General features: G+C 40.1%; 1 protein-coding gene across 1 annotated transcript; it reads right to left on the bottom strand.

Moving 5' to 3' along the window:
• Positions 1-16,612: 16,612 nt before the first annotated feature.
• LOC131830467 (olfactory receptor-like protein OLF3) lies at positions 16,613-17,566 on the bottom strand. The gene has a single exon (XM_059172699.1). The coding sequence runs from the start codon at positions 17,564-17,566 to the stop codon at positions 16,613-16,615; it is 954 nt and encodes a 317-aa protein (XP_059028682.1).
• Between the last annotated feature and the right edge of the window lie 2,921 nt (positions 17,567-20,487).

Here is a 20,487-nt window from a genome sequence, read left to right as displayed (position 1 = left end):
AATAGAAATGGAAGGAAAACTTCCAAATTCATTTTATGAGGCCAGCAGCACCTTGATCCCAAAACCAGACAAGGATCCCATCAAAAAAGAGAGCTATAGACCAATATCCTTGATGAACACAGATGCGAAAATACTCAACAAAATACTAGCCAATAGGATTCAACAGTACATTAAAAGGATTATTCACCACGACCAAGTGGGATTTATTCCAGGGCTGCAAGTTTGGTTCAACATCCGCAAATCAGTCAATGTGATACAAACCATCAATAAAAGAAAGAACAAGAACCATATGATACTCTCAATAGATGCTGAAAAAGCATTTGACAAAGTACAGCAACCCTTCCTGATCAAAACTCTTCAAAGTGTAGGGATAGAGGGCATCTATGAAAAACCCACCGCAAATATCATTCTCAATGGAGAAAACCTGAAAGCTTTACGCTAAGGTCAGGAACACGGCAGGGATGTCCATTATCACCACTGCTATTCAACAAAGTACTAGAGGTCCTAGCCTCAGCAATCAGACAACAAAAGGAAATTAAAGGCATCCAAATTGGCAAAGAAGAAGTCAAATTATCACTCTTCGTAGATATGATACTATATGTGGAAAACCCAAAAGACTCCACTCCAAAACTGCTAGAACTCATACAGGAATTCAGTAACGTGTCAGGATATAAAGTCAATGAACAGAAATCAGTTGCATTTCTCTACACCAACAGCAAGACAGAAGAAAGAGAAATTAAGGAGTCAATCCCATTTACAATTGCACCCAAAACCATAAGATACCTAGGAATAAACCTAACCAAAGAGGCAAAGAATCTATACTCAGAAAACTATAAAGTACTCATGAAAGAAATTGAGGAAGACACAAAGAAATGGAAAAATGTTTCATGCTCCTGGATTGGAAGAATAAATATTGTGAAAATGTCTATGCTACCTAAAGCAATCTACACATTTAATGCAATTCCTATCAAAGTACCATCCATCTTTTTCAAAGAAATGGAACAAATAATTCTAAAATTTATATGGAATGAGAAAAGACCTCGAATAGCCAAAGGGATATTGAAAAAGAAAGCCAACATTGGTGGCATCACAATTCCGGACTTCAAGCTCTATTACAAAGCTGTCATCATCAAGACAGCATGGTACTGGCACAAAAACAGACACATAGATCAATGGAACAGAATAGAGAGCCCAGAAAAAGACCCTCAACTCTATGGTCAACTCATCTTCAACAAAGCATGAAAGAATGTTCAATGGAAAAAAGACAGCCTCTTCAATAAATGGTGCTGGGAAAATTGGACAGCCACATGCAGAAAAATGAAATTGGACCATTTCCTTACACCACACACAAAAATAGACTCAAAATGGATGAAGGACCTCAATGTGCGAAAGGAATCCATCAAAATCCTTGAGGAGAACACAGGCAGCAACCTCTTCAACCTCAGCCGCAGCAACATCTTCCTAGGAACAACGCCAAAGGCAAGGGAAGCAAGGGCAAAAATGAACTATTGGGATTTCATCAAGATCAAAAGCTTTTGCACAGCAAGGGAAACAGTTAACAAAATCAAAAGACAACTGACAGAATGGGAGAAGATATTTGCAAACGACATATCAGATAAAGGACTAGTGTCCAGAATCTATAAAGAACTTAGCAAACTCAACACCCAAAGAACAAATAATCCAATCAAGAAATGGGCAGAGGACATGAACAGACATTTCTGCAAAGAAGACATCCAGATGGCCAACAGACACATGAAAAGTGCTCCATATCACTCGGCATCAGGGAAATACAAATCAAAACCACAATGAGATATCACCTCACACCAGTCAGAATGGCTAAAATAAACAAGTCAGGAAATGACAGATGCTGGCAAGGATGCGGAGAAAGAGGAATCCTCCTACACTGTTGGTGGGAATGCAAGCTGGTGCAGCCACTCTGGAAAACAGCATGGAGGTTCCTCAAAATGTTGAAAATAGAACTGCCCTATGACCCAGCAATTGCACTATTGGGTATTTACCCTAAAGATACAAATGTAGTGATCCAAAGGGGCACATGCACCCGAATGTTTATACCAGCAATGTCCACAATAGCCAAACTATGGAAAGAACCTAGATGTCCATCAACAGATGAATGGATCAAGAAGATGTGTTATATATACACAATGGAATACTATGCAGCCATCAAAAGAAATGAAATCTTGCCATTTGCAACAACATGGATGGAACTAGAGCGTATCATGCTTAGTGAAATAAGTCAAGCAGAGAAAGACAACTATCATATGATCTCCCTGATATGAGGAAATGGTGATGCAACATGGGGGCTTAAGTGGGTAGGAGAAGAATCAATGAAACAAGATGGGATTGGGAGGGAGACAAACCATAAGTGACCCTTAATCTCACAAAACAAACTGAGGGTTGCTGGGGGGAGGGGGTTTGGGAGAAGGGGGTGGGATTATGGACATTGGGGAGGGTATGTGCTTTGGTGAGTGCTGTGAAGTGTGTAAACCTGGTGATTCACAGACCTGTACCCCTGGGGATAAAAATATATGCTTATAAAAAAATAAAAAATTAAAATGTAACATAATTTAAAAAATAAATAAATAAATAAAAAATCTTAGAAATTAAACTCAAAAAAAAAAAAATTGAGCACACTATATGACTTAATAGGAAAGTTGCCATAGAAATATTCATGAATGATTATCTCCTTAAAGAATAGTTACTTACACCTGAAATCTGTTACTTTTATGTGGAACATTGTCCTTTTAGTGAAATGTTTAAATATAAAATGATATCAAGTGGGAGGTTTAAATTATGAAGTACCAAATCTTATTGTGAACTGTATGTGAATGGCATGACCGTGCAGAAAGAGTTGGGGTAAGGCATGGAAAGCAAGACCAAATTTTGACAGTTGGAATATTACATTTTTAGACCTTCATTAAAACTACCTCCACGTGCCTTCTCTCATTATCTACTAGTTATATAAATATCAAGTCTAAAGTGTTCTTTTCTTCATAACAGAGAAATAAAAGTAGACATAGACATTTCTCAAACCACAACTCCCATTACATGAGAAAATACACCCAATTTAAGTTAAATTTTAGTCAACCTTTATAAACTACTTAAAAAAAGAAATGTATTAGCAATTCCATGGATATATTTTCTGGATTATAAAACTGAATGTTTTTCAACATCTCTGCCTCTATAAATTCAGCTACAAGTGTTTTTCCTATTATTTCAATCCCTATTACCTGATAACATTTTCAATTGAAAGTATATGTTACCTAAACAAGATGAACAGTGAACAATTCAGACAATGCTGCTTGCTGAACCCACAGAATGGGAGAAGATACCTGCAAATGACACTACAGACAAAGGGCTGATACTTAAGATCTATAAAGAACTCCTCAAATTCAACACACACAAAACAGATAATCACATCAAAAAATGGGCAGAAGACATGAACAGATACATCTCCAAAGAAGACATACAAATGGCTAACAGACACATGAAAAAATGTTCATCATCACTAGCCATCAGGGAGATTCAAATCAAAACCACATTGAGATACCACCTTACACCAGTTAGAATGGCCAAAATTAACAAGACAGTAAACAACAAGTGTTGGAGAGGTTGTGGAGAAAGGGGAAGCCCCTTACACTGTTGGTGGGAATGCACGTTGGTACAGCCACTTTGGAAAACAGTGTGAAGATTCCTTAAGAAATTAAAAATAGAGCTAGCCTATGACCCTGCAGTTGCACTACTGGATATTTACCCCAAAGATACCGATGTAGTGAGAAGAAGGGCCATCCGAACCCCAATGTTCATAGCAGCAATGGCCACAGTCACCAAACTGTGGAAAGAACCAAGATGCCCTTCAACAGACAAATGGATAAAGGAGATATGGTCCATCTATACCATGGGGTATTATGCCACCATCAGAAAGGATGAATATCCAACTTTTGTATCAACATGGGTGGGACTAGAAGAGATTATGCTGAGTGAAATAAGTCAAGCAGAGAGAGTCAATTATCATATGGTTTCACTTACTTGTGGAGCATAAGGAATAACACAGAAGACATTGAGAGATGGAAAGGAGAAGTGAGTTGAGGAAATTGAAGGGGGAGACAAACCATGAGAGACTGTGGATTCTGAGAAACAAACTGAGGGTTGTGGAGGGGAGGGGAGTGAGGGGTTGGGTGAGCCTGGTGGTGGGTATTATGGAGGACACATATTGCATGGAGCACTGGTTGTGGTGCATAAATAATGAATTCTGGAACACTGAAAAGAAATAAAATAAAGTAAAATAAAATAAACAAAAAAGTATTGGCTTTATGTCTATGGGGTAGATAAAATTTAACCTTAGCTTATTCCTGTCTCCCTTTACCCCATGTCTGTCTTCTAACACTATGAACAAATACTTTCCTGCCATCTCTGTAACTCTCTACACCAGGGTCTGCCTTCTAGTAAAATAGTCCATGCTCTAAAATTGTCCTTCCCAAATAAGTAAAAACATAAAATAAAATAGCCCTCCTCTCCCCACATCTGAAAAAGAATGTCAGTGAAGTCAAGATCTTAAGCCGAGTTAAATGAATTTTTAATGGTTAACTCAGGCAGTAATTTTTGGCAAAATCTGTAAACATGTGGTACTTGGGAGTCATGGAAATGAGACATCTCAATTCATCTGTCATAATTTACTTAAACTCTAACCAGTAGACCTCCAGATGGGCACCCCTTCCATGCTGAGCTCACTAAGCTTTGCAGAATGCCTTAGAGGAAGGATATCGCCCCAAGTAACAATATGGATTTTCAATGTAGTAAAGCTTTTTACCACACCCTCCCCAGACCTGCTCTAATAGAACTGATAAGCCCTTGAAGAACTATGAGCAACTGCTCATCAAGTAAGACAAGAAACGTGACCCACAGACAAAATCTAACAAGCACTAACAGAATTTTCACTATGCTATGCTCATAGACAGGATCATTCCTTGTGGTTCTCTGGAGATGTCTGCAGTTGCTGCTGTCCCCACTTTAAATCATTTTTAATTGCATTTAGTTTCCATTGTTACTTTATGGACGCACACTCCAAAATACTCAATTAAACTCTGCAAACATGGACATTAGGCCTTAACACATGGGTTTCTTTTCTACTTGCACTATTCATTGCCACATCACATTTTCCTGCCCCAGTGAGTGCTTTATACACTTGAAACTATCCAACTTTCCCCACTTCTTTTGACTGGCTTCTTCAAGAAATTATCTTTGCCTTCCTTATCTACATTATGAAGGGAGAATTATTGATTTTAACAGACTCGGGAGGTATGTACCACATGAATGGGCAAAACGTTGGATCAGCCTCAAAAAACCAATCTGAAACACAGGCTTATGGGAAAGCCTACTACCCATATACTGACCCCCCCAATTCATTACATCAATAATGCCCTACAGCTAAGGGGGAAAAAGCTTTTTCTACTGTGAAAGTTTATGCACATCTTTTGCAAACCTCCATCAAGTCTTAACCATATTGGGTTCCTATTTGGAGTCCTCTACAATTTCATGACAAGAGACAGAAATCCTGAATACAGAGACTAAGCACATCAAGTTGAGTCCCACAACCTACAGTCATGTTTTGTTTCATGCTGCTCAAAATACACAAGAACCATAACTTCACACACCTGACTATCAATATAAATGTCTCTTAAATTTATAGGATGATTCATCTGAGCTGTGGCCAAACACTTAGTTGTATATACTTAATATATCCATCATGGGCAGAAATATTTGCACCAACCTAATGTTTTATATTTTAATGGTTTTATATCTTCAGAAAGCAATCAAGGTGCACCTGGGTGACTCAGTGCTTTAAACCTCTGCCTTTGGCTCAGGTCATGGTCTCAGGATCCTGGGATCAAGCCCCGCATCAGGCTTTCACCTCAGCAGGGAGCCTGCTTCCCCGTCTCCCTCTGCCTGCTTCTCTGCTTACTTGTGATATCTCTCTCTCTCTCTCTCTCTCTCTCTCTCTGTCAAATAAATAAATAAAATCATTTAAAAAGAAAGGAAAGCAACCAGTTTGCTACTTTCCATCTGGATTTGGTGCCTGGTGTTTCATATAATCACCAAATATTGAGGCTCAGTTTCTCTGATATATGAAATCCTCAAATCACCTTGCTGACGTATTTTATCATGATTTCATTCAATAAATGTTCAGCTTCTTTGTATGACTTGTCCCCAGCAATGAGACTACAGAAGTATAATTCCCTCCTTCTGTACTCTTTCCACAATGAAAACCCTATAGCTCTAGAGGAACTAACCCCCAAAATGAGAGCTAGGAAACCTCAAGTCTAGCCCCAGTTCACATTCTGAGTATTGTAGAACTTTCAATAATCCACGTAATCATCCTATGTTTCCTAACACTGAAAGGAAAGTAAAAAAACTTGGTATACAAACTCTTCAGGAAAATTGAGAAAAGAGACTTCATCGTTACTAACAATTCATCTTTTTTGGAAGTTTAATAGACTCCTACTACATGTTCATTAATATTAATACCTATCATATTACAGATCTGGGCTTGTCCCCTAGGTGTTCCCCAAATATGGTGAAGAAGTACTCCTGAGTATCTTCAGTTTCTTTTTTTTAATTTAAATTCAAGTCAGTTAACATACACTATATTATTATTTTCAGAGGTAGAATTTAGTGATTCATCAATTATATAACACTCAGTGCTCATTACATCAAGTGCCCTCCCTAATGCCAATTAACCAGTTATATTTACCCCATCCACTCACCCATCTCTCTTCCAGCAACCCTATTGGTTGCCTATAGTTAAGAGTCTCTTGTGATTTGTCTCCTTCTCTGTTTTGTCTTATTTTATTTTTCCCTCCCTTCCCCCATGTTTCTTTGTTTTGTTTCTTAAGGTCCACATGTAACTGAAATCATATGGTATTAGTCTTTCCCTGACTTATTTCACTTGGCATAATACCCTCTAGTTCCATCCACATGGTTGTAAAAGGCAAGATTTCATTCTTTTTGATGGCTGAGTAATATTCCACTATATATTTATACCACCTCTTTTCTACCCATTCATTTCTTGATGGACATCTGGGCTTTTTCTATGTTTTGTCCATTGTGGACATTGCTATCATAAACATTAGGGTACATGAACTCCTTTGAGTCACTATGTTTGTATCCTTCAGGTAAATACCTAGTAGTGCAATTGCTGGGTTGTAGAATAGCCCTATTTTTAACTTTTTGAGGAACCTCCATATTGTTTTTCAGAGTGGCTGTACCAGTTTGCATTCCCACTAGCAGTGTAAGAGGGTTCTCCTTTCTCCACATCCTTGCCCACATCTGTTGTTTCCTGAGTCGTTAATTTTAGCCATTCTGACTGGTGTGAGGTGATCTCATTGTGGTTTTGATTTTTATTTCCCTGACATTGAGTGATGTTCAGCATTTTCTCATGTGTCTGTTAGCCATTTGTATGTATTCTTTGTAGAAGCATCTGTTCATGTCTTCTGCCCATTTCTTGACTGGATTATTTGTTCTGTGGTTGTAGAGTTTGATAAGTTTTTTATGATTTTAGATACTAGCCTTTTATCTGATAAGTCATTTGCAAATATCTTCTCCAATTTAGTTTTGTTGACTGTTCCTTTACTATGCAAAAGCTTTTTATCCTGATGAAGTCCCAATAGTTCATTTTTGCTTTTGTTTCCCTTGTGTTTGGAAATGTGTCTAACAAGAAGTTGCTGTAACCAAGGTCAAAGAGGTTGCTGCCTGTGTTCTTTTTCTAGGATGTTGATGGATTCCTGTGTCACATTTAGTTCTTTCATCCATTTCAAGTTTATTTTTGTGTATGACATTAGAAAGAGGTCAGTTTCATTCTTCTGCATGTGACTGTCCAATTTTCCCAAACTATTTATTGGAAAATATCCATGGGATATTTCTTCCTGCTTTGTTGAAGATTAGTTGACCATAGAGTTGAAGGTCCATTCTGGGCTCTCTATTCTGTTTCATTGATCTACGTGTCTGTTTTTGTGCCAGTACCATACTGTCTTGATTATTACAATTTCTAAATATTAATCATCTTTTTCTGCATCTCCTAATCTCACTTTCTCTCTCTGTGAATACATAATTCAGATATGAGAACCCTTAGAACAGAAATGTACCTGAGCCCCCAGCTTCAGGAAGGCAGAATCACATTATGAAATATGTCATACTATGTACGATGAGAAGACTGCAGCATCCATAGGTCACATCCATGATCCAAACTCCCTAACAAGTCAGTTAACAAGTATCAGATCATTTCTATTTTTGTCCCTTTAGACACCCCCGTGTATACCCACCCTCTGTTGGTACATCCATTAGAGCTCTCAAGCATTGATTAGTGTTTGACAAATAGATATATCTACTTCAATCTCAGTTTATGTTAATTCTAAGAATGCTTCCCTCTGACAAAATCATGGACCAGAGATATGAAAAGCCCCAGACTCTTTGTGCTCCTAGCTAAGTACTCACCTAGTTTAAATTGTGAGGGGAAACAGCTGCTAGAAAGTTCACACATACCCCACAATTGGCTCCAACATAAACCAGATGAGGTGCAGCAGTGTCTGAACTAGCAATGTGGGGCTGACAGACTCCCCTAAGGAGCTTTACACATTAGAGTGTCCATCACTGTTACCACTCCCAGTTCAAAAGTGTAGGACATCCATGCTGCCCTTCTTGTCCCTTTGAAACATGTTCTTTCTCATCCTCTTCAACCACAGTAACTAAAGCCAAAGGTCATTCTAAAAAGCCAAAGATTCCAGATGTCTAAGGTTCTAGGATATTCTATAGCCCAAACCTGACATTTAGCATTCATGCCCCTATTCTACTGAGCAGTGATTAGGTCTGCAACAAAACTTATGAAAAAACAGTCATCCCCTTTGGCTCCAGAATACCCTCATCTCTCCTTATGAACACAGGAGCACTGTGCCTCACTCTCAGGGGATTCCTACCAAACATTTAAAGAAGAATTAATACCTATTCTCCTGAAACTGTTCCAAAAAATAGACACGGAAAAAAAACTTACAAATTTATTTTATGAGGCCAGCATTATCTTGATCCCAAAGCCTGAAAAAGACCCCATCAAAAAAAAAGGGTAATTACAGACCAATATCCTTGATGAAAATGGATGCAAAAATTCTCATGAAAATACTAGCCAATAGGATCCAAAAGTACATTAAAAGGATTATTCACCAAGACCAAATTCTATTTATTCAGGGCTGCAAAGTTGGTTCAACATCCACAAATCAATCAATGTGAAATGATACATTAATAAAAGAAAGAACTAGACCCATATCACACTCTCAACATATGCTGAAAAAGCATTTGACAAAGTACAGCATCCTTTCTTGATCAAAACTCTTCACAGTGTAGGGACAGAAGGTACATATCTCAATATCATCAATGCCATCTATGAAAAACCCACAGCAAATGTCATTCTCAATGGGGAAAAACTGAGAGCTTTTCCCCTAATGTCGGGAACATGGCAAGGATGTCCACTATCACCACTGCTTATTCAACATAGTACTAGAAGTCCTAGCTTCAGCAATCAGAGAACAAAAAGAAGTAAGTCATCCCAATCAGGAGAGAAGTTAAACTCTCACTCTTTGCAGATGATATGATATTTCATGTGGAAACCCCAAAAGACTCCACTCCAACACTGCTAGAACTCATACAGGAATTCAGACAAGTGTGAGGATATAAAATCAATGCACAGAAATCAGTTGCAATTCCATATACCAACATCAAGGCAGAAGAAAGAGAAATTAAGAAGCTGATCCCATTTACAATTGCACCCAAAACCATAAAATATCTAGGAATAAATAAACCAAAGAGGCAAAGAATCTATACTCAGAAAATGTTATAAAGTATTCATGAAAGAAATATTGAGGAAGACACAAACAAATGGAAAAATGTTCCATACTCATGGATTGGAAGAACAAATATTGTGAAAAAGTCTATGCTACCTAAAGCAATCTACACATTTAATGCAATCCCTATCAAAATACCATGAATTTTTTTTCAAAGAAATGGAACAAATAATCCTAAAATTTATATGGAACCAGAAAAGACCCCAAATAGCCAGATGAATGTTGAAAAACAAAACCAAAGTTGGCAGCATCACAATTCCAGACTTCAAGCTCTATTAGAATGCTATAATCATTAAGGCATTATGATACTGGCACAAAAACAGACACATAAATCAATGGAAAAGAATAGACATCCCAGAAATGGACCCTCAATTCTATGGTCAACTAATCTTGGACAAAGCAGGAAAGAATGTCCAATGGAAAAAAAGACACTCTTTAAAACAAATGGTGATGGGAAAGTTGGACAGCCCCTTGCAGAAGAATGAAACTGGACCATTTCCTTGCACCACACACGAAAATAGACTCCAAGTGGATGAAAGACCTCAATGTGAGAGAGGAATCCATCAAAATCCTTGAGGAGAACACAGGCAGCAACCTCTTTGACCTCAGCCGCAGCAACTTCTTCCTAGAAACATCGCCAAAGGCAAGGGAAGCAAGGCCCAAAATGAACTACTGGGACTTCATCAAGATCAAATGCTTTTGCACAGCAAAGGAAACAGTTAACAAAATCAAAAGACAATTGACAGAATGGGAGAAGATATTTGCAAATGATCTATCAGATAAAGGCTAATATCCAAAATCTATAAAGAACTTATCAAACGCAACACCCAAAGAACAAATAATCCAATCAAGAAATGGGCAGAGGACATGAACAGACATTTCTGCAAAAAAGACATCCAAATGGCCAACAGACACATGAAAAAGTGTTCAACATCACTTGGCATCAGGTAAATACAAGTCAAAATCACAGTGAGATGCCACTTCACAGCAGTCAGAATGGCTATAATTAGTCAGGAAACGACAGGTGTTGGCAAGGATGCAGAGACGGGGTACCCTCCTACAGTGTTGGTGGGAATGCAACCTGGTGCAGCCACTCTGGAAAACAGCATAGAGGTTCCTTAAAAAGTTGAAAATAGAGCTACCCTCTATTGAAAACCGAACTACCTTAATCACTCTACTGGGTATTTACCCTAAAGATACAAATGTAGTGATCCAAAGGAGCACATGCGCCCGAGTTTTATAGAAGCAATGTGCACAATAGCCAAACTATAGAATGTCCATCAAGAGAAAAATGTATAATTAAGAAGTGGCATATGTGTGTATGTGTGTGTGTGTGTGTGTCTATATATATATATAGACACACATATATACATATATATGTATATATATATATGCAATGGAATACTGTGCGGCCATCAAAATCCCCCTGAAATCTTGCCATTTGCAATGACATGGATGCATCTAGATGATATTATGCTCAGCAAAAATAAGTCAATCAGAGAAAGACAATTACCATAAGATCTCTCTAATATGAGGAATTTGAGAGGCAGGGCTGGGGGTCTTGGGGGAATGGAGGGGGAAAAATGAAACAAGATGGGACCGGGGAGGGAGACAAACGATAAGAGACTCAATCTCAAGGAAGAAACTGAGGGTTGCTGGAGGGGAGGGAGGTGGGAGGGATGCGGTGCCTGGGTATGGACTTTGGGGAGGTTACGTGCTATAGTGAGTTCTGTGAATTGTGTAAGACTGATGATTCACAGACCTGTATTCCTGAAGCAAATAATACATTATATGTTACTAAAATAAAATTTAAAAAAATAAAGGTAAGTGAAAATGTAGTGCCCTGGTACGGGATGTTTTGGGGGCAAAGCAGGGAGGGGGACAGGGAATATATGGGAACACTCGGTACTTCCTGCTCAACTGTGCTATGAATCTAAAACTGCTCTAAAGAACACAATCTCCTTTAAAGGAAAAGATATAAAGTATTTGAGCATATTCCAGCTTCTATTTAGGCTGTAAAAATCTGGAAAGAACAATGCTTCCCTCCTCAAATAAGAAAGGTTAAACCACAGAATCATAGCTATTCTCAGAATCATTAGAGAGCTGAGATTACAGGCAACCCAAAAGCATGAAATCTCAGGGAAGATCGGCACACCCATGGAGAGAGAGGGTGGGTGCTCTTACTCACCCGGCCAGAGCCTGGTGGTAAACAAGACCAGCAAACAAGCCCATGAGAATGGCCTTAACAAATGGCTAAAGTTTGAGGGTGGGTTACTAGAAGCATAGAATGGCTGAGAGCCACAGCAAAAAGAGGAGCGCCCACCAGTCCTCAAGATTTTCTCCACACACTTGGGACAGCACCGCAAGGATGTTCAGGGAAAAGTGGAGAGCAGAGAAAGTCTCCTTCATGGTGCAGGTTTGTTGAAGGCACCACAGCTATGCAGCAGGAGAAGGCATGCTCTGGGCACAGGCTCTCCCTGCATCCTGAACAAAAGCCTGAGCCACTGGGGAAAGGGCAGCAAACTGCTTCCCTCAGAGACAGGTGGAGACTCATTACCAAGGGAGGAGAACAGAAAACAAAACAAAACACTCTTTCGCAAGGGTCCTTGGGACAGGAAACCACAGTGAGCCATCTCCTCAGGCTGCAGAGGTGGAAAGAACACTAAGGAGACCCCAACCCTGAGACACAGGGGCAAAGGATGTGCCCGAGACTGAGAAAGAGCCAGCACAAAGGCACAAAGCCCCACCATCCACCCCAGGCCAGCAGGATTGAGGAACAACTCACAGCTGTGGACCAGGGGGCAGGAGCAGCCTGTGCACAGATGCTCTCTCTACCTGCAGCATCACAGCAGAACCTACAACTTAGGGTGGTTCAGCGACACTGGGAAAAGCCCTCCAAGCCCTGGACACCCCACACTAAGCACAAGTCCTGATACAGAAACTTAATTTGTTGGTAGAGGGGGATGATCACAGCAAAACAAAACTCAAGCCCCACTCAACCCCTGGGTGCACTGACTCCCACACTCTCCTCACCAAGCAAGACCACAGCATGGACAGAAGAGATGTGCCCATTTCAAGGCATAATGCTACATATCTTAGTTTATTATTCTACGCTCAAAATATTCAGTTGCCCGTCCAAACGAAAGGTCAGAGGAAAAGGCAAAAAAAAGTCAGTGTCGTTGAACAAAGGAATTAACAGAACCAGAATCAGTTGTACTTGGTTATAGGAACAATCACACAGGGGTTTTAAATAACTTTCACAAATAAGTTTAAGGATCTAGGAGAAGAGATGGACAGGGTCATGAGTGCATGAGAATTTCCATAAAGATTGAACGCTGCACAGAGAAATTAAGTAAATAGGCTGGATATGAAGAACACAGAAACAGAAATGAAGTTTGCTTATGAGTTGACTTGGTTGAGCTGAGAAAAAAATCAGTGAGCATGGAAGCAGAGGAGCAGGACCAGAGCGGTCACCTGGGCTGCTGACGTTGGAGAGGGGGAAGAAGGGGCGACTGCAAAGGCATGGGAGATGGCCAGCAAAGTGATGCTGCGATAAACAATGAAGAAGTGTCAGAACATGTCCACCGGATGCAGAAATGAGTGTATGGCATCTTCACACTTTCCTTCTTTGTGTGTCATGGGTACCTTTGATTTTTTACTGATTTTCTGCTTCTTTATCTCTTTCTGCTACCATTAAAAAAAAAAAAAAAGATTTTATTTATTTATTTCACAGAGAGAGATCACAAGTAGGCAAAGAGGCAGGCAGAGAGCCAGCAGGCTCAGCAGGCTCCCAGCTGAGCAGAGCGCTGGATGTGGGCCTCGATCCCAGGACCCTGAGATCATGACCTGAGCCGAAGGCTTAGAGGCTTAAAGCACTGAGCCACCCAGGTGTCCCTCTCCTACCATTTTACATATAGTTGTTCATGGTGGTAAAATTTACACTTTACTCCATGATTTACATAATATTTATCCCAGGATAATGAGGTTTTGGAGGGGGTATGCGGTCCATACCTCCTTCCATACCTGGAACTGCCATCCAGCAGAAGTGCAATGTCCTTTGAAATCTCTTTTACTTTTTATTTATTTTTTAGATTTTATTTATTTATTTGACAGACAGAGATCACAGGTAGGCAGGCAGGCAGAGAGAGGAGGGGAAGCAGGCTCCCCACGGAGCAGAGAGCCTGATGCAGGGCTCGAACCCAGGACTCTGAGATCATAACCTGAGCCGAAAGCAGAGGCTTTAACCCACTGAGCCACCACCCAGGCGCCCCTGAAATCTCTTTTAAATCATTGAGACATCCTCTAATGTCTCAATAGTGTCATTGGAGCATTCAGCCAGCTGGTCTCCAGGCCTCTAACTTCTTCTTCCTCTGAGTCATTGGCAAGAGTAGTAATTCTAAAATGTAAATTTTATCAAGTCATATCCCTGCTTAAAAATCCTTGCTAGTTACACAGTGATATTAAATAAAGTTAAAATATAATTTGGCATTCAGTGCCCTCTGTTTTCTGACCCTCTTTTCCTGCCTATTACGTTGTCACTATTTCCTCTTCTCTGCCCTGTAATCATGGCTTTAGGGAATTTTTGAACTCTTGTGCTCCCGTCCAGCTCTGTATTTTTCACTGGCTGTCCTCTTTTGGGTTGTCGTCATTTCAATAACTGGTACTACTTTTCTGGTCTCCAGATAAACATTTTCTGGTTCTTTCATACAGGAAGACTTCTGCAATCATCCCCAAAGTCTTACTCTAATGACTCCACCTCACTGGGATACGAGGGCCAACTAGGGTCCTGCTGTACATGGGAGGAGAGACGGGAGAAGGTGTTCAATATAGAGACTAGAAGGAAACAGTGCATAACTTCCCTGATTCATCTAATGCATATAAAGTTGTCTTACCTTTCTTTGGCTTTGGCTGAGGAATCTGTACTTTCTAAGATTCACTACTTCTTTTACATTTTATACATTATGTAAAAATTTATGTGTTATTCTGCATATAAAGTCTAGGAAAAGAGCTAATACTTATTTCAGAAATGGGATGGTTTTAACATTAAAGTGGTACTCCTTATATATGCAATTAATTCCTCTCAAACTGTTTGTAGTGCCCCAGATGTAGCTTTCCCATGGCTTTGCCTTGTACAAACTCTTAGTTATATTCCTATCACTATAAAGCAAGATGTTCAGTTGATGCTCCTCTCCTGAGGTACCTCCCACACTCAGACAACATGCTATGTGCACAGGCAGCAGGTCCAGCAAAAGGACATCTTAGCAGCCTTGATAGCATCTCTTTCCTCAGAACAGGGACTCACACAGTTACTGGATGTGGATACATATGCTGTGCAGTATTTGAGTCTAAAATGTGAAAATGTGATTGTGGCCTTTGTGCTATGAACATTGGGGTACACATGGAAAGAGCCAAGATGGGGCGCCTGGGTGGCTCAGTGGGTTGAAGCCTCTGCCTTCGGCTCAGGTCGTGATCTCAGGGTCCTGGGATCGAGTCCCGCATTGGGCTCTCTGCTCGGTGGGGAGCCTGCTTCCTCCTCTCTCTCTCTGCCTGTCTCTCTGCCTCCTTGTGATTTCTGTCAAATAAATTAATTAAATCTTTAAAAAAAAAAAAAAAAAAAAAAGAAAGAGCCAAGATGCCCTTCAACAGACGAATGGATAAAGAAGATATGGTCCTTATATACAATGGAAGATTACTCAGCCATCAGAAAAGATGAATACCCAACTTTTTTATCAACATGGACAGGACTGGAGGAGATTATGCTGAGTGAAATAAGTCAAGCAGAGAAAGTCAATTATCATATGGTTTCACTTACTTGGGAAGCATAAGGAATAACATGGAGGACATAAGGAGAAAGAAAGGAAAAGCAAATTGGGGGAAATCTGAGGGCAAGATGAACCCATAAGAGACTGTGGACTCTGAGAAACAAACTGAGGGTTTTGGAAAGGAGGTGGTAGGGAATGGATTAGCCTGGTGGTGGGTATTAAGGAGGGCATGTATTGCATGGAGCACTGGGTGTGGTGCATAAACAATGAATCTTGGAACACTGAAAAAATAAAATTAAAAAAATAATAAAATGTGAAAATGCTTTTCCCCCCAGTGGAAACATGGTAACTTCATAGAAAATTTGGATGAGTAGGGATGCCTGAGTGGCTCATTCAGTTAAGCATCTGCCTTCAGCTCAGGTCATGATCCTGGGATCCTGGAATCAAGGCCCACATTGGGATTCCTGCCCAGCAGGGAACTCGCTTCTCTTTCTGCCTGCCGCTCCCCCTGCTCATGCTCTTTCTCTCTCACTCTCTGAAAAATAAGTAGATATCTTAAAAACAAACAAACAAATAAATAAATAAATTTGGGTAAGTAAGAACCAGTGGTCCAAAGTAAGATCCATGAGTAGGTCCATAATTACAAACAATGTAACAAATCAAAACAGCAAACAGTACTCTCAGGCCATGTGAATGGAGATTGAGTAGGGGTGGGAAGACCAATTACAGCTGTGCTGAACTCCACTGAACATGCTGCTTTGACATAAAAATATACCCACACCCATGCCCCAACCCAACCTCCAGCCTCCTACCCAGCATCACCAGTACATGTACCGTCATCTCCTTCCTGGTTGCCAAGGCAATGCAGATGATGACTGCCATATGTGAGCCAAGTGGAAGAAAACACAGACAAAGCTCCTTTCTCTAAGTGATGCTCAGGATTCATCAAGTTGCCAGTTTTGATGTTAACACAGATAATTGCCCCAGTAGCTTCTGCCAGGCCCCCTTAACCTCCTTATTCCTTACACTATAAATCATGGGGTTCAGCATGGGCATTAAAATGGCATAGAAGACAGAAATTAACTTCTCCTGAAGGACAGAGGGGCTGGAGTGAGGCTGGATGTAAGTGAAGATGGTCATGCCATAGCACAGAACAACCACTGTGAGGTGAGAGGCACAGGTGTGGAAGGCTTTCTTTCTTCCCTCTGTGGACTGGATCTTTAAGATGGTGGAGATGATCTGGATGTAGGACAGGAGAACCAGGCAGAAAGGTGTCATCAGCAGAACAATGCTAGAAACCATGATTGCAATCTCGTTGGAGGAGGTGTCCACACAAGCCAGTCTGACCACAGCTAGGAGTTCACAGGATATGTGATCAATATATTTGTTTGTGCACATGGGCAGCTGAAAGGTGATTACAGTCTGCATGAGAGAGTTGACAGAACCATTGACCCAGGATGTGATGGCCAACCTAATACAGAGGCCTCCATGCATGATGACCGAGTATCTCAGGGGGTTACACACGGCCACATAGCGGTCATAGGCCATCACTGCCAGTAGAACAAACTCAATCCCACCCAAGCCCAGGGAGAAAAATAACTGGGCTGCACAGCTCACAAATGGGATTGTTTTATGTGCTGCAAGGAAATGCGCCAGCATCTGAGGAACGATGCTTGTGGCATAGGAGACATCAACGAGGGAGAGGTTGGTGAGAAAGAAGTACATGGGAGTGTGGAGTCGGCTGTACAGTCTGATGAGAATAATGATGAGGAAGTTCCCCAGCACTGTCACCGTGTATGTGATCAAGAAGAGGACGAAGAGGGACACCCGTGTGTCCCAGTCACTGGACAGGCCGAGGAGAATAAACTCTCTCACCCATGTCTGGTTGTCTGTTTCCATTAACAAATGTGAAGATTAGTAGTCTGCAGAGAGTCAGAGAGAAGAGAATCTCTTGAATTAAAGAACCATAAGAATAACTTCTTAAGAGAATGAACATCTTAATGATCTGCCATAGCTAGATATTTTTGATCATATGGGCCAAGATGATAGGCTTGATCCTAACACCCATTGTGTAAACATGGGTCAAAGTTCAAGGACAACCCTACCCATATTTATTGCACAAAATATGATGAAATGTATAAATAAATTAGAAAAGAAAGAAATAAGGCTGGTGTCTCATGGAAAAATCTGGAATTAAAGGACCTGTATATGAATCTTATTTTAATGACTTAACAGAGACGAGATTGAGTTAGATATTTAAACTTCTACGTACAAAACAGGCAAGATTGCGTAACTCACAGGCATGTTTAAGTTCAAATGTAGATAACTATGAGGAAAGTACTTCATAAACTCTTCTGACAGTAGCACTCCATTTATGAGCATGAGTTATAGCAGGAGCCCCACTCTGGCAGAGACAGAGTAACCCTTTCTGGGTTCTCCTCTCATATCCTGTCCAAAATTTCAGACATAAAAAAAGGAAGCAAAACCTTTAGTAGATTTGAAATCTGGAAGGTGGGAAAATAAGGGTCTTTTGAGAATTTGGTGTCTTTGGTCTTTGGAAGGAGAGAGAGAAGAATGGTCATTTCATCTTGTTCTTTTCATTTTGCTACCCTTTTTTTCCCACTCATTCTGACTTGCTTTGTATTTTTCTACAACTCCAGCCCTTGTGGATGGTCTCAGTAAAAAGGGCAGTATGTAAATGACTGCTTTGGCTTTCTAGTATAAAAAGAGGAAGAGAAAACAAATCTGTTAACTTTTGTTGACTATTTAGCAGATCTGCATAGGAAGTAGACATTTGTTTTTGATTAATTTGGCAAATATCTCTAAGTGTCATCTTTGCCAGACGCTGGGATTTCAAGGGCCATATTACACTTTCCTGTTCTCCTAATGCTCAAGAGGAAGAAAAAGACACAGAATAGATTGTCTTCCCATCACTGTCCCCCTGTTGCCTGTGCAAGCTGCCTGGACAACAGGCCAGCCTATGAGTCACTCTGCTCCTCTCGCCCACCCAGCACATCTCTTTATTACAGCCTTTGTCTCATGACAAATGAGAGACAGTGTCACACCCCAGAGAAAGCAGGACCTTTAGAGCCTGGAAATTCTTGCTTTAAATCTCTTCTCTCCTGCTTACTGAAAGATAGAGCAAGCTACTTTGCCTCTTTCAGCTTTATATTTTTTAATTTGTAGAATGTGAGAAAATATGGCCAACTGAAAGCGTCATTGGTGAACTCAAATGTCTGGCAAATCTACAGTTAGTAGTAGTACAGTTAGTTGCCATTAGTGACTGAATAGGCTGGTCTCCATCATTTAGTAAAGATAGCTGGTTGACCTTTCATTTCATATTGATCACAAGTGGGTTCTTAAACCTTTGTTCATTCCCCTTTCTACCATCCTGGGTTTCTCTTGCTCCTGGTTGATTCTTTTTCCCTCATTATAGAAACTCAATCCTTGCTACATAATTACCATCCCGATTCTCTCTTCCTTTCACACCCAGAGTTCTTACATGACTGGTATCCACTAGCAGGGTTTATTTCCTCACAACATTCATCCTTCAGGCCATGGAAATCTGGTCTCCATTTTCACTAGTCCATGAACGCTGCATTCTTCAAGGGCACTCATGGCTGTGTAATCATCAAATTCAGATATCTTATTCTACTTTATTTCTTTATTGTTTAAACAACTGAACTATTTGTTCCTTCAAATTCTCCACTCTGTGATGCTCTTCTGTCCTGATTTTCTTCCAAACTAATGGTTTTGTCTGTAGTCTTTGATAATTATTTCGAACTCTGTTCCTATATTACTGTGAGGATTTTCTAAGGTTCTGTGCACAGGGCTTGTACTCTTCCTATAGCTTCTGCTTGGAGGACTTGTATCTAATACTGGATCTTCCATATCAAGCCCACAATGACCTCCTAGACATCTCTGCAAAGTCCAGATGCTTCTTCAACAGCATAATGAATGATTCCTAAATATCCCACCATTCATTCAACTCGTATGTCCACAAACTGTATGCCCTCCAGATTCCTTTGTCTCTAGCAAAAGACTAAAATTCCTCCTCTCTCCCAAGAAATCATGTTTAATTTTTCCTTCTTCCTTACATTCCACAGGATAAATCCCCTTCTTTCATTGTTTAATTACAATTCTCCCATCTCTCCCTTCGACTTCATTCACACTGCTAATATACCACCACTGTCTTAACTCCCTCCATCTGGTCAGTGCAATTACTTGCTTTTGAATCTCGCTAATCCACCCATTGTCCACTGTTGCTAATACTTAGATATCCTTCATGGATACATGAGCTAATATATTTCTAAAAAGTCATTTGCCTTGAAACAAGATGGGATTGGGAGGGAGACAAACCGTAAGTGACTCTTAATCTCACAAAACAAACTGAGGGTTGCTGGGGGGAGGGGGGTTGGGAGAAGGTGGGTGGGGTTATGGACGTTGGGGAGGGTATGTGCTATGGTGAGTGCTGTGAAGTGTGTAAACCTGGAGATTCACAGACCTGTACTCCTGGGGGAAAACACATTATATGTTCGTAAAAAATTTAAAAAAATAAATTATTAAAAAAGAAAGAAAGAAAAAAAAAAGTCATTTGCCTTGGATTTAAAATCTTTAAATTTTGGTTAATTGATATCCAAATATGTCTGTTTTCTACGTGATACAGTCCATTCAAATACCTGGTAGATTAAGAAAATAGAAATAACATCTGTGTTTATTTTTTTGGTGTGGAAATTATCTTTTTTGTGAATTTTACAGGTGTAATTATTCTAAATGGGATTTTTTAAAACATAAATTACCTGACCATTTTAAAATATAAA

This window comes from Mustela lutreola, chromosome 4 (genome assembly GCF_030435805.1).
Source record: "Mustela lutreola isolate mMusLut2 chromosome 4, mMusLut2.pri, whole genome shotgun sequence".
Lineage (NCBI taxonomy): Eukaryota > Metazoa > Chordata > Mammalia > Carnivora > Mustelidae > Mustela > Mustela lutreola.
This window is presented reverse-complemented; position numbering and strand designations above follow the sequence as displayed.

Bases quoted from the DNA above. Each gene is read 5' to 3' on its own strand.
- LOC131830467 (XM_059172699.1), bottom strand. From the start codon at position 17,566: ATGGAAACAGACAACCAGACATGGGTGAGAGAGTTTATTCTCCTCGGC.